This window comes from Micromys minutus (genome assembly GCF_963924665.1).
Source record: "Micromys minutus genome assembly, chromosome: 20".
Taxonomy (NCBI): domain Eukaryota; kingdom Metazoa; phylum Chordata; class Mammalia; order Rodentia; family Muridae; genus Micromys; species Micromys minutus.
The window spans coordinates 32,760,071-32,780,623 of NC_137955.1; the positions used below are offsets into that span (position 1 = coordinate 32,760,071).

The 20,553-nt window shown below is 35.6% G+C and overlaps 1 protein-coding gene across 1 annotated transcript in view; it reads left to right on the forward strand.

Annotated features, from left to right (window-relative positions):
* Positions 1 to 20,118, forward strand: part of CDH9 (cadherin 9) — a gene marked incomplete at both ends in the record, with an annotated part of 81,336 nt that extends 61,218 nt beyond the window's left edge. The window contains 5 exons of the mRNA XM_080933754.1: positions 13,395 to 13,531; positions 13,987 to 14,108; positions 15,011 to 15,128; positions 15,460 to 15,711; positions 19,631 to 20,118. Coding sequence (XP_080789880.1) covers positions 13,395 to 13,531; positions 13,987 to 14,108; positions 15,011 to 15,128; positions 15,460 to 15,711; positions 19,631 to 20,118 — 1,117 coding nt within the window. The remainder of the gene's footprint in view (positions 1 to 13,394; positions 13,532 to 13,986; positions 14,109 to 15,010; positions 15,129 to 15,459; positions 15,712 to 19,630) is intronic.
* Between the last annotated feature and the right edge of the window lie 435 nt (positions 20,119 to 20,553).

Genomic DNA, 20,553 nt, shown 5'->3' on the forward strand with positions numbered 1-20,553 from the left:
AATAAATATCTAGAAATAAATATTTGGAGCAGAAATTTGTAGGTACTTCATAAATTTTCTAGAAATATGCTCGGTTAAAGGGAACAATAAAATACTACACAGTGAAACTAAAAGAAGTTATGAACCAAATGGATTTAGCAGAAAACTAAACAACATTTCATCCTAAAACATAAGAATATACTTTCTTCTTGGCACCTCACAGTACTTCTCCAAAATTGACAGTATAGTCAGTCATAAAATAAATATCAACAAATAAAAGAAGATTGAAATAAACCCATGCATCCTATTAGATCACCAGGAACTAAGAATGGTTTTCAATAACAACAAAACCAACAGAAAGTCCACATATACATGGAAGCTAAACAGTACTCTACTCAATGATAACATGATCAAGGAAGAAATAAAGAAAAAATTAAAGACATTTTAGAATTTAATAAAAACAAAAGCACAACATACCCAAAATTATAGGATACAAGGAAAGTAGTGCTAAGGAAAAAAAATAGCTCTGAATACCTCCAAAAAGAAACTTGAGAGATCATACACTAACAGCTTGACAGTGCACCTAGAAACTCTACAACAAAAAGAAATATCGAAGAAGAGTAGATGGCAAGAAATAATCTAACCCAGGGCCATAGTCAACCAAGTAAAAACAGAAAGAACTATACAAACAATCAACAAAATCAGAGGTTAGTTGAGAAAATCTACAAGATAGATAAACCTTACCCAGACCAATGAGAGGGCACAGAGACAGTATTAAAATTAAGAAAATTATAAATGAAAAGGGATACATAACCACAGAAACTAAGGAAGTTCAAAGAAAATCTAGATGAAGTGGATACTTTTCACTTTTCTAGACAGATATCATGTACCAAAATTAAATCAGGATCATATAAACCATCTATACAGTCCCATAACTCATAAAGACAAGCCTCCCAACCAAAAAAAAAAAAGAAAAAAGAAAAAAAAAGAGCTCAGGATAGATTGATTTATTATGGAATTCTATGAGACCTTCAAAGAGTACCTAATATCAATACTCTCCAAACTATCCCCAAGAATAGAAAAAAGTAAGAACACTATCCAATTGTTCTATGAAATCACAATTATGATTATGTCTAAACCACTCAAATATCCAACAAAGAAAGAAACTTCAGACAAATTTCCCTTATAAATACTGATGCAAAAATACTCAATATAATTCTAGCAATCTAAATCTAAGAACATTTCAAAACTATCATCCATCACAATAAAGTAGGCTTCATCCCAGTGATTCAGGGATGGTTCAATATAAGGAAATCCATCAATGTCATCCTCTATGTAAATAAACTCAAAAGGAAAAAAAAACAAAACAAAACACATGAACATCTTGTTAGATACTGAGAAAGCATAGACAAAACTCAATACCACTTCATATTAAAAGTCTTGAAAATATCAGAAATTCAAGGCCCATAATTAAACATAGTAAAAGCAATGTACATCAAACCAATAGCTAACATTAAACTAAGTGGTGAGAAACTTGAAGCAATCCCACTGAAATCAGGCACTCTCTCCCTACCGATTCAATATAATACTGGAAGTCCTGGCCAGACCAATTAGACAGCAAAAGGAGGTCAAAGGGATGCAAATAGGGAAGGAAGAAGTGAAAATATCATGATTTGGAGATGATAAGATAGTATACTTAAGTGACCTCCCCAAAAAATTCCACCAAATTACTCTTACAGTTAATAAAACACTTCAGCAAGTGGCTGGATATAAAATTAACTCAAACAAATCAGTAGCCTTCATCTACTCAAAAAATAAACAGGCTGAGAAAAATTATGAAAATGATACCTTTCATGATAGACCCAAATTATTTTAAATACCATGGTGTGACCCTAACCAAGGAAGTGAAAGATCTGTATGACAAGCAGTGTAAGTCTCTGAAGAAAGAAATTGAAGATCTCAAAAGATGTAAAGATCTCCCATGCTTATGGATTGGCAGGATTAACATAGTAAAAATGGTCATCTTCACCCATCCTAAGAAGGCATTCAGTTAAGCTAGCCAAGATGAGTGTGTAAGCCAGAAAGCTGTATTCCTCCATGTTTCTGCCTTCCAGTTCTGCTTTGAGCTCTTACCCTGATGTCTCTCAGTTAATACACTGTGAGCTGGAATCTAATCAACCGCTTTCTCCCTGAATTTTCTTTTGATCAGTGCAATTTATTACAGTAACAGAAATAAAACTAGGAGAGGTAGCAGAAGTCCAAAGCCACCCTTAGCCTACCCTTACATGTTTGTAAATGCCAGTCACATGTATAGATAAGCCATTTTTAAGTAATGTCACAGACCAAATGCACTGTGGACAACTCCAACTTCTCAAATGACTAAATTTTCTTAAGATATGACTTAGTCTGTTTTTGAGGAGATGAACCTTGACACACACTGGTAACCTCATTTTGAGCATTCTGTATATCTATCATTCACTTCTGGACTGACCTACATTCCCAGGCTATTCAGCCATGTTTTCAAATAAACTTGTCTTCCTTGTCAAAAAAAAAAAAAAAAAAAAAAAAAAAAAAAAAAAAAATGGCCATCTTCTCAAAAGCAATTTACAGATTCAATGCAATCTCCATCAAAATTCCATCTCAATTCTTCATGTAGTTTAGAAAGAATTTGCAAATTTCATTTGGAATAACAATAAAAGAACTTTGGGAGGAATCACAGTCTCTGAACTCAAGCTGCATTAGAGAGCAGTAGTAATAAAAAAAAAAAACTGTATGTTATTGTTTCAGAGACAGGCAGGTAGATTGATGGAATCAAATATGGCCACTTGACCTTTGATAAAGAAACTAAAACCATCCAGTGGATAAAAAATAGCATTTTTAGCAAATTATGATAGTCGAACTCGTGGTCAGCCTATAGAAGAATGAAAATTAATTTATTCTTACTGATGCAATTTAATTTATTCTTATTGACCTGTACAAAGCTCAAGTCCAAGTGGATCAAGGACCTCCACAGAAAACCAGATGCACTCACACTAATAGAAGAGAAAGTGGGGAAGAGCCTTGAACACATCAGCACTGTGGAAATTTTCCTGAACATAACAACAATGGCTTATGCTCTCAGATCAAGAATCAACAAATGGGACCCCATAAAATTGCAAAGCTTCTGTAAGGAAAAGGACACTGTCATTAAGAGAAGACATCAACAAAAAGAATGGGAAAATTCCTATATATGCAAAAGTCTCAAAAAGTGAGACTCCAGAGAACTAAATAACTCCATTAAAATTGGGTAAAGAGCTAAACATAAAATTCACATTGAGGAATATAGAATGGCTGGAAAGCACCTAAAGAAATATTTAACATCCTTAATTTTCAGAAAGAGGCAAAAACCAAAACAACCCTGAGATTCTATCTCACAACAGTTAGAAAGGCTAAGATAAAATCTCAGGTAACAGCAGATGTTATTTAATATTCTTCATGATAATTTGTGGACAATTTCAACATTTATAGATGTTTTGTCTAAAATTACATGTTAACAAGTTTTCCCTCTGATTCCAATTCTTAACAGGTTTTCCCCTATAAAATTGGTTTATTAATATTTTTAAACTCTGACATTTGAAAATGGAATTTGCAATTTTTGCTAGTCAAAAAATTAAAATTATATAATTTTGAATAATTTCAATTACTTTCAATTCCAAATATCAGTAGACTTCAAACAGCATAACAATGTTTCAAAGAAACAAGTCAGCCAGGATAAATACCATAAATACTTATAATCAGTCTCATTTTTTGACATTCAGTGAGGAGCATTCTTGCGTGTGTGTATTAGGCTATATATCCACATACATGCATGCAGAAACCAGAGGCCACTGTCAAAAATCAGACTCCTCAATCTGTTTCTCTCTGATTTTTGAAATTGTGTCTTTCACTGAACATGGATTTTGCCAATTTGTGTAGATGGCATTTTCAGCAAGTCCTAGGGATAATACACTGTCCCCAACCCTCATAGTATTGAATTTATAACTATATGTTTGGCTTTTAGTTTGATGGTAGTGATTGAGTTCAAGTACTCATTTTTGTCCTATAAACATTTAAAAAATGAGCCTGGGCCATGGTACAGACATTTGGCTTAAATTTTACATATTTAATACATATTTGTATTATACCCAACATAAGGTATCATATCAAATATATTTTTACAAATGAAAGGTTTTTAAAATTTTATATTAAAGTTCTGTTTAGCCAAATTATATACAATATTTAAACAATATTTAGTATGATTTAAAATATTATAATTTAAGAAAGTAAGCATGTAAATATATTTGTAATGTAATTGAGTTAATGATTCATGTAGATGGATAATGAGGTTTTTGTATGTGTGGGATGATACAGAAAATATGAGACATATATGCCATGCTTTTTATGCTGAAACTATATTAATTTTCTTATATTTTAGAGATATGAGTTTTGCATTTTTATTACTCATGGTTATCTACAGAAACAAAACTGACAGAAACAATATGTGTATACGGGATTATACTCACACAGACATATATATGTGTGTATGTGTGTGTATATATACATACATACATACAGATGTACATACATACATACATACATACATACACGAATATAGGGTTCATTTGAGTAGCTTACAACTTTTGGATCAACTAAGCCAACAATGGTTTCCTATCATGGGAATGCTCAAGTATTCATTAATTGTTCAGTCCAATAGTCTAGATGTCTCATCTGGTCTTCAGTACAAATGGGAATCCCCAAGAAGTAGGATCTAATGTCAGTGAAGGGACAGACCTGCCAGCTGTGAGGGAAAGCAGGGTAAGGAATAAAGCTTCACTGTTCTACATCTGTTATCAAGATGGATACCATAAAGTGTGCCACAGGTTAATGGTGAGTCTTCTCATTTCAAATTAAATTATTAAAAAAAAAAAAAAAACAAAAAAACTTTCTCAGGTCTGTATCTAGAGACTTGGGTTTTGGTTACTTTCAGGTGTTGTCATGTCGACCCGAAAGAATAGCCATTACAAGCCCACCACTTGTCAGTTTGGCAAGCAATTTTATATCTTTTATCATACATAATTTCCAAATAAAAATATAACCAGGTCATAACTGCATCTAGCATGATATACCTGTCCCATGTGTAGTCCCAAATAGATTATATATTTAACTAGGTCCCAATTTTTCTTACAGCATTTAACTATTTCATGTACAACTTCTAATATATCACAAAATTTTTACTATGTGGCCATCACACTTGAAGGGCTTTATTATTGAATATTTTATTTATTTACATTTCAAATGTTATCCACTTTCCTAGTTTCCCCTTCTCAAACTGCCTATGCCATCCCCCTTCCCCTGCTTCAATAAGTGTGCTCCCCTCCCACCCACTAACTCCTACCTCCCTGTTGTGTCATTCCCCTACACTGGGGCATCCAGCCTTCACAGACCAAGGTCCTCTCCTCCAACTGATGCAAGATAAGGCCATCTACTGCTACATATGCAGCTGGAGTCATGGGTCCCTCCATGTGTACTATTTGGTTGGTGGTTTAGTCACTGGGAGCTGGGGGGGATAGGGGATTAGGCATCTGATTGATTGATATTGTTGTCAACTTAAACATGAGAACCACTTTTAAATTTTCTTAATTGCTATTATATTAAAAAATATAAAACTGAGAAGAGGAAGCACTAATATCTGCACAAACACAATATTAACAAAATATGACAGAAACACCCAAGTCAATGATAGTCCTTACTTCTCCACCTGGTCACGTGACCTTTGTTGGTATTATATTATAATATTTGTATATTAGAAGGGCTTCCTCCATGACCCATGTTGTGCTTCCTTCCCTGTCAGTCAGCACCTCAGCAGGTCTAGGTTATGTTCTTGGAAGTGTGACCCATGCCTTCATTCCTGGAGGCTCTTTACCATTAGTCATCTGCCTGGATTATGTCATTGTAGTTTCCCATTTACCATAATCACAGGGACACGATTGCACCAAGGGCCTTCAGACACTGCAGCCATAATCTTTCTTACATTTATTGTAAAAAAGGAACCTAATTTTCCCTTGGTAAACTGGATCATTCACCCTCCTAACGTTGTTAGATCTTCCCTAACTTGTTGGATTAATGGCACCAAAAGCTCCAAAGTGGCCAGGGTGAAGTCTGCTCTTCCAATTCAGTAGAATGGTTGTTGTATCTCCTGGTAGGAGGGTTCCCTGATCTTCAAAACACCTACACCAGGAGAGACTAAGATCACAGGAACAGGAAACAAAAACAAAACAAAGCAAAACAAACTAGAGTGGGCAGCTTCAGCTACGTGTCTCTTGCTTTATGTTCAAGAGGAGATGGAAACTACTGGGACAATTGGTGCTGGTTAGCAGGGGCTAAGAAATTAGTGCTGATTAAGAAGAGACCAACATCACTGGGGTGAAATATTCTGGGCAATGTTTTCTGAGAGTATAAAAAGCTGTGTACCACAGACTGTCAAAGTTGTGTTTCATGCTGCAGCTGTACTTGGTAATGTTTAAGAGTCACCCAGGTGGCCCTGGTTTTGAAGGAATGAAGAACAGCTGAGGCTTAGCACTGTGAGAGGCCATGGAAGGCCATTAGTGAAAGCACAGCCTCAGCTGTAGTTGGCAGCCCAGGACTGAAGGGGTCATGCAAAGGATTTGAGGCTTAGGACCATGAAGGGAGCCTATGGGAGGCTATTGGCTAAGCCTAGTTGCAGCAGAAGACCCCAACCTACTGAAGATGCCAGTACCATGGGCTGATCACCAAGAACAACAGTGACAGTGGAGTAGATGAACCTGAGCTTAGAGTGCTACAGAGGACAGATCAGGAAACGTGAAGCCAGCCATTTGGAGGAGCCATGAAGTTCATATGTGGATCTCAGACATAGAAACAAGAAGCTGTAACATTGAGGTTGCCTTGGAGATACCAGGATGTTTGAGATGCCAGAGCTGTGGGCTTTCAGCTGAGGGAAGCTGCTAACAGGGAATGGAACAAACCCATGAGAAACAAGTTTGTTGCTGTCAACAAACATGAAAAAGGAGGTGGAGATCTGAAGACTGCTTTGACATCAGACATGGAGATGCAGAGTTTGGTTTCCTGTCTTGCTCTTGGATTAACAGTTAAGTGACTGGATGAATCTCAGATCTTTGGACTTCTCACACTATTGAGACTGCTATAAAGTATGTGGACTCTGGAATTTGGACTAAATGTATTTTGCATTATGTTATGTTTAGGTGTGGCTCCCATAGCCCCATATGTTTGAACAAGCCCATGGGGACCAAGGAGTGGAATGTGATGGTTTGTTTATGCTTGTGCCAGGGAGTGACAGGATTAGGAGATATGGCCTAGTTGGAGAAGGTGTGTCACTGTGGCTTAAGACCCTCACCCTAGCTACCTGGAAATCTTCAGATGAAGATGTAGGGCTTTCAGCTTCTCCTGTTTCATACCTGCCTCGATGCTGCCATGTTCCCTCCATGGTGATACTGGACTGACCATCAGAATCTGTAAGCCAGCCCCAATTAAATGTTGTCCTTTATAAGACTTGCCTTCCTCATAGTGTCTGTTCATAGCAGTAAAACCATAGCAAAGACAATTATCAGAATCAGAACCCCATCATCTCAGCCCATTAATTCTTAGGAGACAGTAAGCACACATTTTCTTTTAACATTGCGAGAATTCAGAGATCTGTCTGCCTTCCTTTTTCTTCCCACCTCTACCCCTGCTGCCTCTGGAGGTTGTGCTATGCTTGAATGTTTCATAAAACTTCTGTGTCATTTTACATGTCACCCACATGAAATCCCCTACTAATGACAAACAACCCACTGACAACAAATGGGCAGCTCTGGGAGAGACAAACAGCCTGCCTTGTTCAAACACAGATGATAAATTAGCAGGGTTGGACCCTGCCCTGAAATGACCATTTCTACTACACATGAGCCTAACTTTTCTCTGTCCCATGTTGATCCTGAACTCAGGAATCTACCTGCCTTTAAAAGCATAAACAAAAGACTTAGCTGGGTGGGATCTGTGATCACCACTCCCTAAATCTCTTTATCTGCTTCCTTAGATATTATCTAACAAGTTGTCTCACTGTACAGCTGCTTTTCCTTTAGATTCCTGAAGCCCTGACATAAGTCATAGTGCATCCTTATTTTTTTTTTTGCATAGTAGAGAAATTATATATTTTCAAACTCATGTATTTTAAGCTCTTTCCCATAGCATTAAGGCCTGTCCTGAAGGTCCCTGCACTTACTGTTTTGCTGAGACAGCCACACCCTTAACTCCTGGACTCCTGCTGCTTCTGATTGTCATGAAGTCACTAACCAAAACAGGGAGATATTACTCCTTAGAAAAAGTCTCCCATTACTGCAAGTACTGGTTCTATTATGTACATTATTACACAAACAAGCCTTAAGCAACATAGCAGTTTTCAACACTCATGGTGGCTCACATAGGGTGGCCCTGCCTCAGGGACAGGAACCATGTCACCATGTCCTTATCAAGGCCATGTTGGGCTCAGCATAGGATCATTCTGTGTGCAGAACAAGTTGTGGGTTGAAGGTTTTGTGGCTAGGTAGGTAGCCCAATCCTCCCACCGAAATTCCTGCGTGTTAGAGAAGATGGCTGGTTCAGTCCTCATATTATCCATTTTGAGGACTCTTACTTAAGGTTACTTTCATAGATTTCTGGGAGTTTCCATTGTACCAGGTTTCTGGCTCATTCCAGAAATGCTCCCCAATTTCACTCATTTTTAATAGTGCTCTCTCCTCCTCATCTTTCCCCAACCTGATACCCCAGTTCCTATCTCCCTTCCCCGTTCCTCCTGACTTCCCCCAACCTGCTATACCTATTCAATTTCTCTTTTACCTTGCATTTATATCTCCTTCTACTTGAGAATATGTTCTTATTTAGCTACTCTGGGACTGAGGATTGTAGCAGGGTTATTCTTTATTTACAGTTAACATCTGCTTGTACATGACAACATAACATGCTTTTCTCTGAGTCCAGTTGCCGCACTCAGGATGATCTTTGGTATTCCCATTCATTTTCCTAGGAATTTCAGTACATCATTGTCTTTAACAGTGTTGTAATGCACCATTGTGTAACTGTGCCATGTTTTCTTTATTCATTCTTGGTTGAGGGACATCGAGGTTGTTTCTAGTTTCTGGTTATTATGAGAAAAGCTCTGATAAACATGATTAAGTTTCCTGGCGGGATAGTGGAGTGTTCTTTGAATATGTGCCCAGTTTTATAGTAAATAAAATATTTTATGCTCCTCCCAGTAGCTATCATTGTTCCCCCTTTCTATCACATACTGTTTTTCAGTAAAACACCGTGGATTTCTGCTATATTCCAAAATGATTAACTTATTATTTATGCAGTTATACTGTTAATGACTCCCAACCTCTGAATGCCTTTATACAGTTTTCTGTATTAATAATACACTATATGTAATACATTATTCATGAATCTTTGTAATTTTGAATCAGTGTAAATATATTTCCTAAATATAGCAACTCCTAAAGATAAAATTTCAAGGGATGTTTCTGCTTAAAAGACCGACGATAGAGTGTGCATGTTCTTTTTACTGTGCTTGATACATTTGTAAGGTTCCAGTTCTGGTCATAACTCACGATTTTTGGGGGAGTGGAGATTCAGATGTTGTTTCCCCTAAACCCTCAAGAATTATGATGTTCTTTCAATTATATCACCAAACCTACCAACAAATAAACTATACCTGCAAACAGAAAGCAGCTAAATACCTCAAAATGCAAAATGCCATGAGACCTTCTTTAGATCTTTGCAGACTGGGAGGAAAAATCATCAACAAATCAACAAAGATTAGAGAAGAGAGGCTGAATCCCAAAACACAGTGAATAAGGTCAGCCTCAGAAACAACATTTTGAAGGAAAGTTGAGAAACTATTTCTCACCCACAAAACAACAAAAATCTGTGCACCAAACCTATTGACTTCAATACAGGTGCTGCTGGCCACATGAATTTACTGTCACAGTTAACAGATGCTGCTTCCTCTGCTTCACTTCATTAGTTATTCTGCGTTTCTAATTGTAAGTGTGGTTATAATTTCATGCATTTTGTAAGATCATCTTGTCGCATTTGACACCTATTTTATGTTCAACGGTTTCAAATCTCAATAATGTTTCTTTTTTCAATAGAAGAAATTCAGTCACGTTCAATTAAAAGTAAGTTGCAAAACAAATTTACTGGCAAGGGATTGACTTAAGCTCCAGGAAAGGGCACACATTCTAACGTGAGCTGTACCGAATCCATGGGAAAAATCAATGCACAAAGGGTGATCCGGATTTCTTCTCTTTCTATATTGTGAAAAACAAAAAATCTAGAGAGATGTGGTGGTTGAAGCTATAATCCCAAGGCACAGGTAGCTCTCACATAAGGATCACTAGTATGAAATCATTTTGGACTTCATAGCATACATAATGGAGTCCAGTGTTTGCATGAGATCCTCTCTATCTGAAAACAACAATCTTGTTCAGAAAATAAGGCTATTGTTTTCTACAAATTATTTTTATCACTTTTTTTTTGTGAATGAACTAGTACTTTCATTATACTGTCAACATCCATTTCAAAGGTGAACATAAGTATTTCACTGTATACAGCTGTGCACATTTCTGGAAAAACTTAGCCGATGAAGAAGAGAGAAGAAAGGCATGTTCTGCTCATACTGACCTAGCCACTGACACAATGAGGTAGAATCTGGCACAGAGATACAACCACTGACTGTCATAAGTGTGTTCCCTACGCATTGTGTATTAAAAAGCACAGGATTTTATTAATGTGTTTAATGTTTGATTGTACAACATAAAATAAAAGCCGTAAATTTTTGAGCAGCGAGACTAAGGTGAGTTGTGTTGTGTACATTTTGATTTTTATGTCAGTCACATGAAAGTGGCCTTTCTTTTCAGGTAGTATTCTCATAGATGCTTTATATAAATAATCTGTATCAGATAGTTGTTCAAAATTCAATGAAGTCAAATCAATAAATTACTAGTGATTTTATAAACCATTTTCTTAACAGAAACGACTTTTTTCTGTGTTAAGTGTTTAATGCATTTTTCCCTGGTCAGTAATTCAATGCATTTATTATTAATTGGTAGTTCAGAATGTTCTAATTCTGTGTTGAAAATAGAACTTGGCTGCTATGTAAAAGAATATTATCTCTGGGCTTTGACAATTTATAGGGACATCATTTTCGCTGAGGGGAATATCTAAAAATAGAGCCGGAAGTTACCACTGTTAATAATAAAAAGTGAGCTTATTTCCAAATTGTCAAAGTGACTCTCCTCCTTGAATTCACAACCTGAAAGGAATGTCTGCTGAAGGGAAGCCCAAGTAGAAGGCTGACAGGTGCTCAGAACTACTTCTCTTTCCTGATAAACTACAAGTGATTCAGTCTGTGACTTTTATATTAGAATTATTATTATTTTTAATTGAGAGAGTACTTATATTAATCTCTAGAGGAAAGCTAATGCACACAAAAACCTTTTTTTTCCCTTCATGTACACCATTACAACTAGTGAGAAAATTATAAGACCATTCATTTTAGACATCATCAGACCATGGTTAAATACTGGCCTTTCCCGTCAAGGAAGAGACAAATATACTGGTAAACGTGGTCAACTGCATGCTATTCAACACACCTACTTTGTTTATATCACTTTTATTTAATTTATCTGATCTCACAAAAACGTATTATTTTTTTATCTTTGAAGTTAATTTTAATAACACTTGATAAAATTAAGAAGTGACAGAAATTTGGAAAAAAAAATTAGATAAACCTTTTCTCCCTTAGCCATTCTTTGAAAGTTCATATTGATAACCAAGATGATCCATTCAATAATTAGGAGTAACACCTACAATACATAGAGGTAATCCCAGAGCCTGGAGGTGTTAGTAAAATAAGAATGTTATGGTCAGCCTCAGGTTCAGAGAGTTCACTGGGAACCCGGGCTCCCTGATAGTCTGTCTCCAAAGTGCACTAAAAAAACAACACAAATGAATAAAACATATAAATAAATATGCAACTATGTAATTTTTTTTTTTACTGTTTTTCCTTCTCAGACATAGGTATTTATATTTCTAAGAGTCTCAACAACTGTAATGTGGCAATATTGAAAAGAAGTGAGAATGGGAAGAATGAGAGAGGGGGGAACCAGGAAAGAGGGCAACATTTGAAATGTAAATAAATAAATTAAAGCCGAGAACTGACTTTACACAGATAAGAACCGTCTTCACGGTTGAGAACACTGCCCCCTACAGGGCGTCTATGTCTTCTCAGCTTCAACCTGGCAACGCTTAATCTTCAGGAACTCCTGTTCCAGGGGATCCACACTACTCTTTAGGCCTCCAAATTGCGAAGCGTGCCTATGGTACATTGGTATCCATGCACACAAAATAAAAATTATCCTTAAAAGAAATGAGTTTACATTCAGTTTCTATCAAATTTATATTTTCCATAGCAATGCCCATGATCATGATACTTGTGGGTTCACTGCCGGTGACTTTACTGCCTGGACTGCTGAGGATTATTAGGTAGGAGAATTGAAAGTTAGATGCTAATCTAAAGTACATATAAATAATATTCCTCAAAAAATAACTCCAATACTTTTAAAGCAAAGGCAGGAATACCTGCTCTTAAAGAATAGTGTGGGCAACCTGAGTGACCATCCTTGGCTACCCAAAACCATATCTGAAAACAAGTACACAAATAAGAAAACAAAAGCTGAAAACCCAAACAAGACACACACACACACACACACACACACACACACACACACACACACACAGCAACAAAAATAAGCAAGCACAATAAAATATACTGTACTTTGCAATATCCCTAATTTAGCAGATTGCAACAGTCTTTTAAGAGCCTTTCAGAAGACACACAGAAAAATAAGCAGCTTCCTAGGTGACACTGAGATCAACATTTCTCTCTTAACATTCTTTTTTTCTGTTTGCTCTACAGTGACGCTCAATATACTTGTTGTTACTGTCATCAAGTGTAATATTACTGTTCATTCTAGAGTTAGTTCAATCATACTGTGCTATGATAAAATAAGGAAATCAAGAAATACCCAATACTTCAAAGTTCACACAATTATTCCTTCTTCTTATGCAATGTCTCTAAACACATCCACAAACATGAATGTTGTAAGGGAGCAGTTAGAACCTCAGATTGTTCCCATAATGAATCCATTTGGATAAAACAAACAAACATATACAAGAAACTCACCACCTTGCAACTTACATTTTTGTCCGATCAATTTAAGAATCTGTCGTAACTGTCGGGGATAGAGGATGATACAGTTGATCTCAGAGAGAGCTGAATTATCAAGTCTCTTTCCTGTTAGATACTCTGTTGACCGGCATACTGATATGGACCGAGTTTTCAGTATTCACTCGGAAAATGGCTCCATCTTCACTCTGAAAGCCCTGGATCGGGAATCATCCCCTTGGCATAACATCACTATCACAGCCACAGAGATAAGTAAGTTGTAGGTATATTCATCCAAATATGTCTTCCACATTCCAAAATAAGTGACAATAATATACTTTGAAATCAATGCAGCATTGGCAATATCCAAACAGAAAGTGAATCAGGCGAAGTTAGTATTCTGTGCTCATTTTTATTTAAAGGTTAACAAATAATTCATTTGAAACGTTTTGTACTCTTTAAGAAGTAGTTATGACTTTGAATTTCACCTAGACTGATGTTACACATGAAATTATGGATACTCTCTATTTTACTTTGTTTTCCTTCATTGTATTTTCCCCTTTTTATACGTTTTATGTTTTTGGACCAAGTAACAAAGATACCTGGCATCCATCCAAACGGGCTTGAGACTACAGGGAATAGATTCAAGGCTAAGTTACTGATGGTCTTTGTGGCTTGAAGGCTTTCATGCATGGCCCTGAAACCTCACATGAAGTTTTTTGTTGCAGATAACCCAAAGCAGAGTAGCCAGATTCCTGTCTTCATCAGAATTCTTGATATAAATGATCATGCTCCTGAATTTGCCACGTACTATGAAACCTTTGTTTGTGAAAATGCAAAGTCTGGCCAGGTAACTATATGATTATGAAGTTTATAAACATGTTTCTTCAGGACAGGAGGAATCACTGCTTATCTTGCCTGGCATTGGCTGTATGTTCTTACATTCCTTTTCTGACATTCAACAAAGAAGTCACTGTGATCTTTCAAATATGAGTTCCCAAAATGACATTTTTACCATGATTATAGGACAATAAATATATTTAGAGCATGGATAAAACCTTTATATAATGCTATAACTTAGCTTATTTTGAGTTATACTTACTAATGTTTCGAGAGCATAAATATTGCCTATGAATAAACAGTTGTGGTTGTATTTTTCATTGTATGTTGCTATGTTATGTAGTTCAGAAGAATAAGGAGTGATCTAAATGTTTTCTGTGATTTAAAACTTTTACTTTATTAAATTTTAAAGTATTTCTCAATAAAAATTTAAAAACTATGTGGGCATTGATATTAATCCTTTTATATTTTTTTCTTATTTTTGCCTTCTGGATACAATTGTTTTGTTTAATTTTTTTTTGAACAAATAAACAAGACCCTCTTACATTTTTAGCCTAAAACAGGTTGCAGAGTCATCAAGAGCATGCTATTTGTAGAATTAATATGTTTTCCTTAAAGAGGGATGGTTATCAGAAAGTAGAAAACAAAACACTGCCAAGACCCATGCATTTCTACTCAGAGATAATTTTCATTATTGGTTAAATGTTATCTGATATGAAACTTTATTAGACCTATTAAAGTGACTTTCTGAAAATGATATATAAGCTTAAAGTTTTACTTTAAAAATGTTTATAAAATGTAAACTGAGAATGACATGATCCTAGTAATACGTCCCTACTTAAAACAATCTTGAATTCACAAAGTATTGTTTCTATTTGTGGAGTTTAATTAATGAATGTGTTTTGGTTTCAGTTGATTCAAACTATAAGTGTCATGGACAAGGATGATCCTCCCCGGGGACACAAGTTCTTCTTTGAGCCACTGCCAGAATTTCCTCTAAATCCAAACTTCACAATTGTAGACAATAAAGGTAAAGAATATATACAAAAGTATACAGTACAATTTTAAAAAAGATTTTAAATTGAATATGAAGCAAGGTGTGGTCCCTTCTGGCATCCCAACAACTTAGAAGTGATCTCAAAAAGAAGTTCAAGTTCATTGTCTACATCAATGAGGTCATGGCTAGCCTGGGCTACATAATACTATATCTCAGAAACAAACAAACAAAAAAAACAAAACAAAACGCACAGAAAGTAAGGATGCTAGGACAGGACCAAAGAAGGAGGAATATGGAGAAGGAGGGAGGGAAGAAAATGATAATGAAGGTTTATTTCTAATAATGTATTTACTTTTCTCTTCAGATAATACAGCAGGAATTATAACTCGAAAAGATGGTTACAGCCGCAACAAAATGAGCACCTACCTACTGCCAGTTTTAATCTTTGATAATGATTATCCCATTCAGAGCAGCACCGGCACACTCACGATACGGGTGTGCGCATGTGATAACCAAGGGAACATGCAGTCCTGCAACGCGGAGGCCCTGATGCTTGCTGCAGGCCTGAGCACAGGGGCGCTGGTCGCTATTCTCCTGTGTGTTGTCATCCTGCTTAGTAAGCTGCGCATCTCTCTGTCCCTCTATTGTCTCTCTGTGCTCTTTTTCTTCGCTCAGGCACTGTATATGAAACTGCACATGCTTATCACTTTACTGAAGCTATTGTGAATGAGAAAAATCATACCACCCCTATCTTTGTTCTTCCGTGAAAAAGAAATAGCCCTGTAAGGCTTTAAAACAAAGATCTAATAACATGGGGCTGGAGAGATGGCTCAGCAGTTAAGAGCATTGACAGTTCTTCCAGAGGACCCGAGTTCAATTTCCAGCCACCACATGGTGTCTCACAGCCATCTGTAATGTGATCGGATGCCCTCTTCTGGTGTGTCTGAAGAGAACAACACTCACTGTACTCACATCCAATAAATAAATCTTTAGAAAAAAGGGATATGATAATACAAATGCTACACTCACAGTTCTAATAAACTTTGACGTAATGATTAATTTAATCTTAACAAATCTGTTCAAGAAGGCAATAGTTAAATACCCAAGGTATGACTCTTGTATTTACATGTCTATGAGCACTGACATAGATGTCACACCTAAACATGCAATCATATGTTTAGGCCTGAGGTTAGCATCAGATGTCTTCATCCATTCCTTTACCAACTGTGGATTGGAACTGGATCTCTCATCAACCCCGGAGCCCACAGACTTGAGACACTTGCTGGTTACTAGAGTTCTAGGAAGCTCTGGTCTCCAATTCCTAATCTGGAATTACATCATGTCTGGCCTCCTTTGTGTCTTCTGGGGATCCGAACTAATGATCTCATTCTTGTGAAATGAGCTGGTTACACATTATAACACACAGACAAAGCAAACACACCACAGCACTTAAAGTGTCCTTTGGAGAGGGTGCTCACAGATGGCTCACTCAGTACTTTTGCAATCATGATTCTGTTAGCACAGGTTTTATCTAAGCCCACACTACCACAGCAAGGATTTAATTCAATTAAACAGTTGTTTCACTGTAAACCACTCCAAAACTTATTTCTATAAAATATTCATCCAAAATACTTACACTTAGGGCAGCAGAGCTGGCCAAGTTTATGATCTAATGCTCATGTATGCTGGCTTCCTTTCACCATAAATCCATTCAAGCTCTTTGGATAAAATCCCTTTGGCCAGATATTATGGTAGGATTTCACTAGGGGTTTGACAAAGGGGAGTATAAAATATTTGTTTTAATTAGCATCGTCTGGCTATTTAGAAAGTGGCAGGGGAACACACTTCAAACACCACTACTGTCCTTTAAATGAATTCTTTAATATTGACTGTGGAGCTAAAATCTAGGGCAGGTATTTTGTAAATTTTGATCATAGAGACACCTCTGGCACTGTGGTGACTTGTATGGGTTTAATTATCATAACACCTTCATTATGAAAAATGTTTTATTTTGGAGCTCAGAGTCACAGCAATTTAGCAGTAAGAGGCCCTAGGTTTTATACCAAATTCTAGGAAAAACAAAACCTAAAATAAGTAATTAAAATCAGTAGTAATAAAACAATTATTAGTAAAAGAGTATATGACCAAATTAAAGAAATTTCACAAAGTTTTAAAATACCTGTCAAATGAGAGTATACAAGTGGTTATGATTTTGTTTTATTGCTTATATATATATATATATATATATATATATATATATATATATATATATATACTGTTCCAGTAGTTAGAAATATAATAAACAAATAATACTTTTAATCATACATTGGTGGAAATATTGCTGCCCTTTCTTAATAGACTGAATTGTATTACCATACCCCAAATATTTATTTTCTTCACATCAAATGAAGCAGATATTTCTTACCTCACAGAACAGAGAGCAAAATAAATATGAATGTTTTAAATTGAAGGATTAAAAATTCATATCTGGTGAAGCTTTCAGATAGGCTTACTTATCTAGTATTTATGTACAACATAAAGAAAGCAAAGAATTCACTCATTTAATTTCACATTGCAAAACAAGTCCATTTTTGTTCATTACCATGCTTGGTGAATGTTAAAACTATTTCAGACTTAAATATTTTTTATTCTTTTACTAAATTATAGTTTTATATATTTCAAAAGAGGAGTATTTCATTTATTTTTCATACCTGCTGGAGGAACCTGAATAAAGGTCATGTCCCCAATCTCTTTTTTGGTGGAATTTATTTGAGATTAACAATGGGCCTGGAGATGTGATACAGTGGTAGAATATTTTTAACATACTCAAAGCCCAACACTAAGAAGAAAAATAGTACTGTAGAATAATGTTAAATCGGAGTTCAACAAAAGCAATAGAATGTTTCGAGCGATTTTCTTCTTATTTTCAATGAATTACTCTTTCAGCAGTCTTCTCTGTCCTGTGAGACAGTATCTCAGTGTGTGGCACAGGGTTACTGCTCCAGGCTCTAAAATGCTGGAATCACAAACATACATAATCAAGACTGCCTCAGAAATAATTTTGGCAGAACATTGGATTTCCTCTAATAAATGAAATGCAGTTTCCTATTTTTTCTCCTGTTTAAATAAATTTGTGAAAAAATTTCCTGATTTGATTCATCCTTTGCTAATTTAAACTTTTTCTAAAAATGTGGTTTACCATGGTGTGATTTGTTTATTTGTCTTTTGTACGAGTAATATTATTGAATGATTTTTAGTACAAATTCAAAGATTTAGAGCTTACGGGGATGTTTTGATTTTAATGCATTTTATAGGAGTTGAGGAGCTGACTCAATTGGTAAAATATCTTCATAGGAATTAGAACCATAGGTTTAGAAAAGTGGTACCAGGAAGAATGTTTTGCAGGCACATCTTTACCCTTGACTACTCTATGGGCAATAGTGAGGAGACAGAGCTCAAAGGACAGCCAATTTAATCAATTAATTCAGTGTGAGAAACCAACTCACAAATCAGTGGAAAGAGTTACCAAGGAAGACCTCCAATGTTAACCTGCAACCACTCACACACAGGCACATGCACACACACACACACACACACACACACACACACACACACACACACAAACACACACAGAGAGAGAGAGAGAGAGAGAGAAAGAGACAGAGGAGAGAAACATGTATACATGCATATAATTATCCTATTGTACTAGGAAAATATGTTTGTCAAATATATGCATTATGTTATCTACTATAATAAGAACAAAGCAATTTTAATATTTGTGGAAGTATTTAATTACATTCATAGACAAGTACAAAAATAATAAAATAGAAGATATACAAATAATATACAAATTTAAGTTTACTCCCAAATTTGAGTATAAGTTTGTGAATTATGATGAGGATTAATAAAAAATATTTTAGATGCCCTATAACCAATTCCAAGTTGAACAACTAGAATTTTGAAAATTATATTCAGTCTTAAAATTGCATTTCATATTTTTTTTAGAAAACATTGATACTGGTAGCCATACCAGTAGAAACATTTAATAAATTCATATACACTTAAAATGTATTTAAGTGTATATAATAAGTATATAAATATATTATTTATATTCATCTTTATGGGATGTTATTTGCATAAATAACCTTAAATTTTTACTATTCAAGTGAAATTCACTTTTATGATAGCTAAATCAATAATTACTTTTATAAATCTGAGGTAAATGAGTATTTGATGCATATAAGATTTCAATTAATTTTACTTGACCAAGTACGGTATTTATATATAATATTTTATGCCAGTTGTCCTTAGGCTTCAAATTGTAGATTAGTAACAATTTAATGTCTTCATGTCTTTAATTTCTTAACTTTTTATTTTATTGTTTTTATTTTATCTCAAATAATGCTATGTCTCTAATCTTTCCAATTGGATAGTTAACCCATGTCTCCAAATGATTATTCAAACTTCACATATACTATAATTATGTATGTTAACTCTAATCTTAGAGTCTCACTATCTCCTTTGCTTATCAACAGCTCTAATCGTGCTGTTTGCTGCATTGAAAAGGCAACGGAAAAAGGAGCCTCTGATCATTTCAAAGGATGATGTCCGGGACAATATTGTGACCTATAATGACGAAGGTGGTGGAGAGGAAGACACTCAGGCTTTTGACATCGGCACATTGAGGAACCCAGAAGCAAGAGAAGACAGTAAACTTAGAAGAGATGTCATGCCTGAAACTATTTTCCAGATAAGGAGGACTGTACCGCTCTGGGAAAATATTGATGTACAAGATTTTATCCACCGGAGGTTGAAAGAAAACGACTCAGACCCAAGTGCACCACCTTACGACTCCCTGGCCACTTATGCCTATGAAGGGAATGATTCTGTAGCTAATTCTCTCAGCTCCTTAGAATCGCTCACAGCTGATTGTAACCAGGATTACGATTACCTTAGCGACTGGGGGCCTCGGTTCAAAAAGCTCGCGGAAATGTATGGGGGTGATGACAGTGACCGGGACTGAGTCCTGTATGACTTGACCAACGTTAGTACAAATGCTGTCTTCGATACCAGATTGAGTGGCCTGTGTTATCCCTTTTTTTTTTTGGAGGAAATTAAAAAAAAAAAAAAAAAAAAAAAAGCAACTCCAAACAATACATAAGATAAGTGTTGTCCTAGTAAGGGTTTGCTTAATCAGTAAGTTTCCATGAATGAGTATGAATGATATAGATTTTAAAACAGTAATAATAACCTGTTCACCCTCTTTGCCTAATAAGCTTGGAAAAAATATATCACATTAATAATCAATAAAAATTCTTGAAAGGCTTTTTGTGCCTTGTCTTAGTATAGAAACTTTATAAATGTTTTCTTAACTGATTGTCAGTCACATATATTATGAAATTAAACATTGTGCAACTGCTTTGTAAATTAATATGAAAAAATATATGCCTACTGAAAT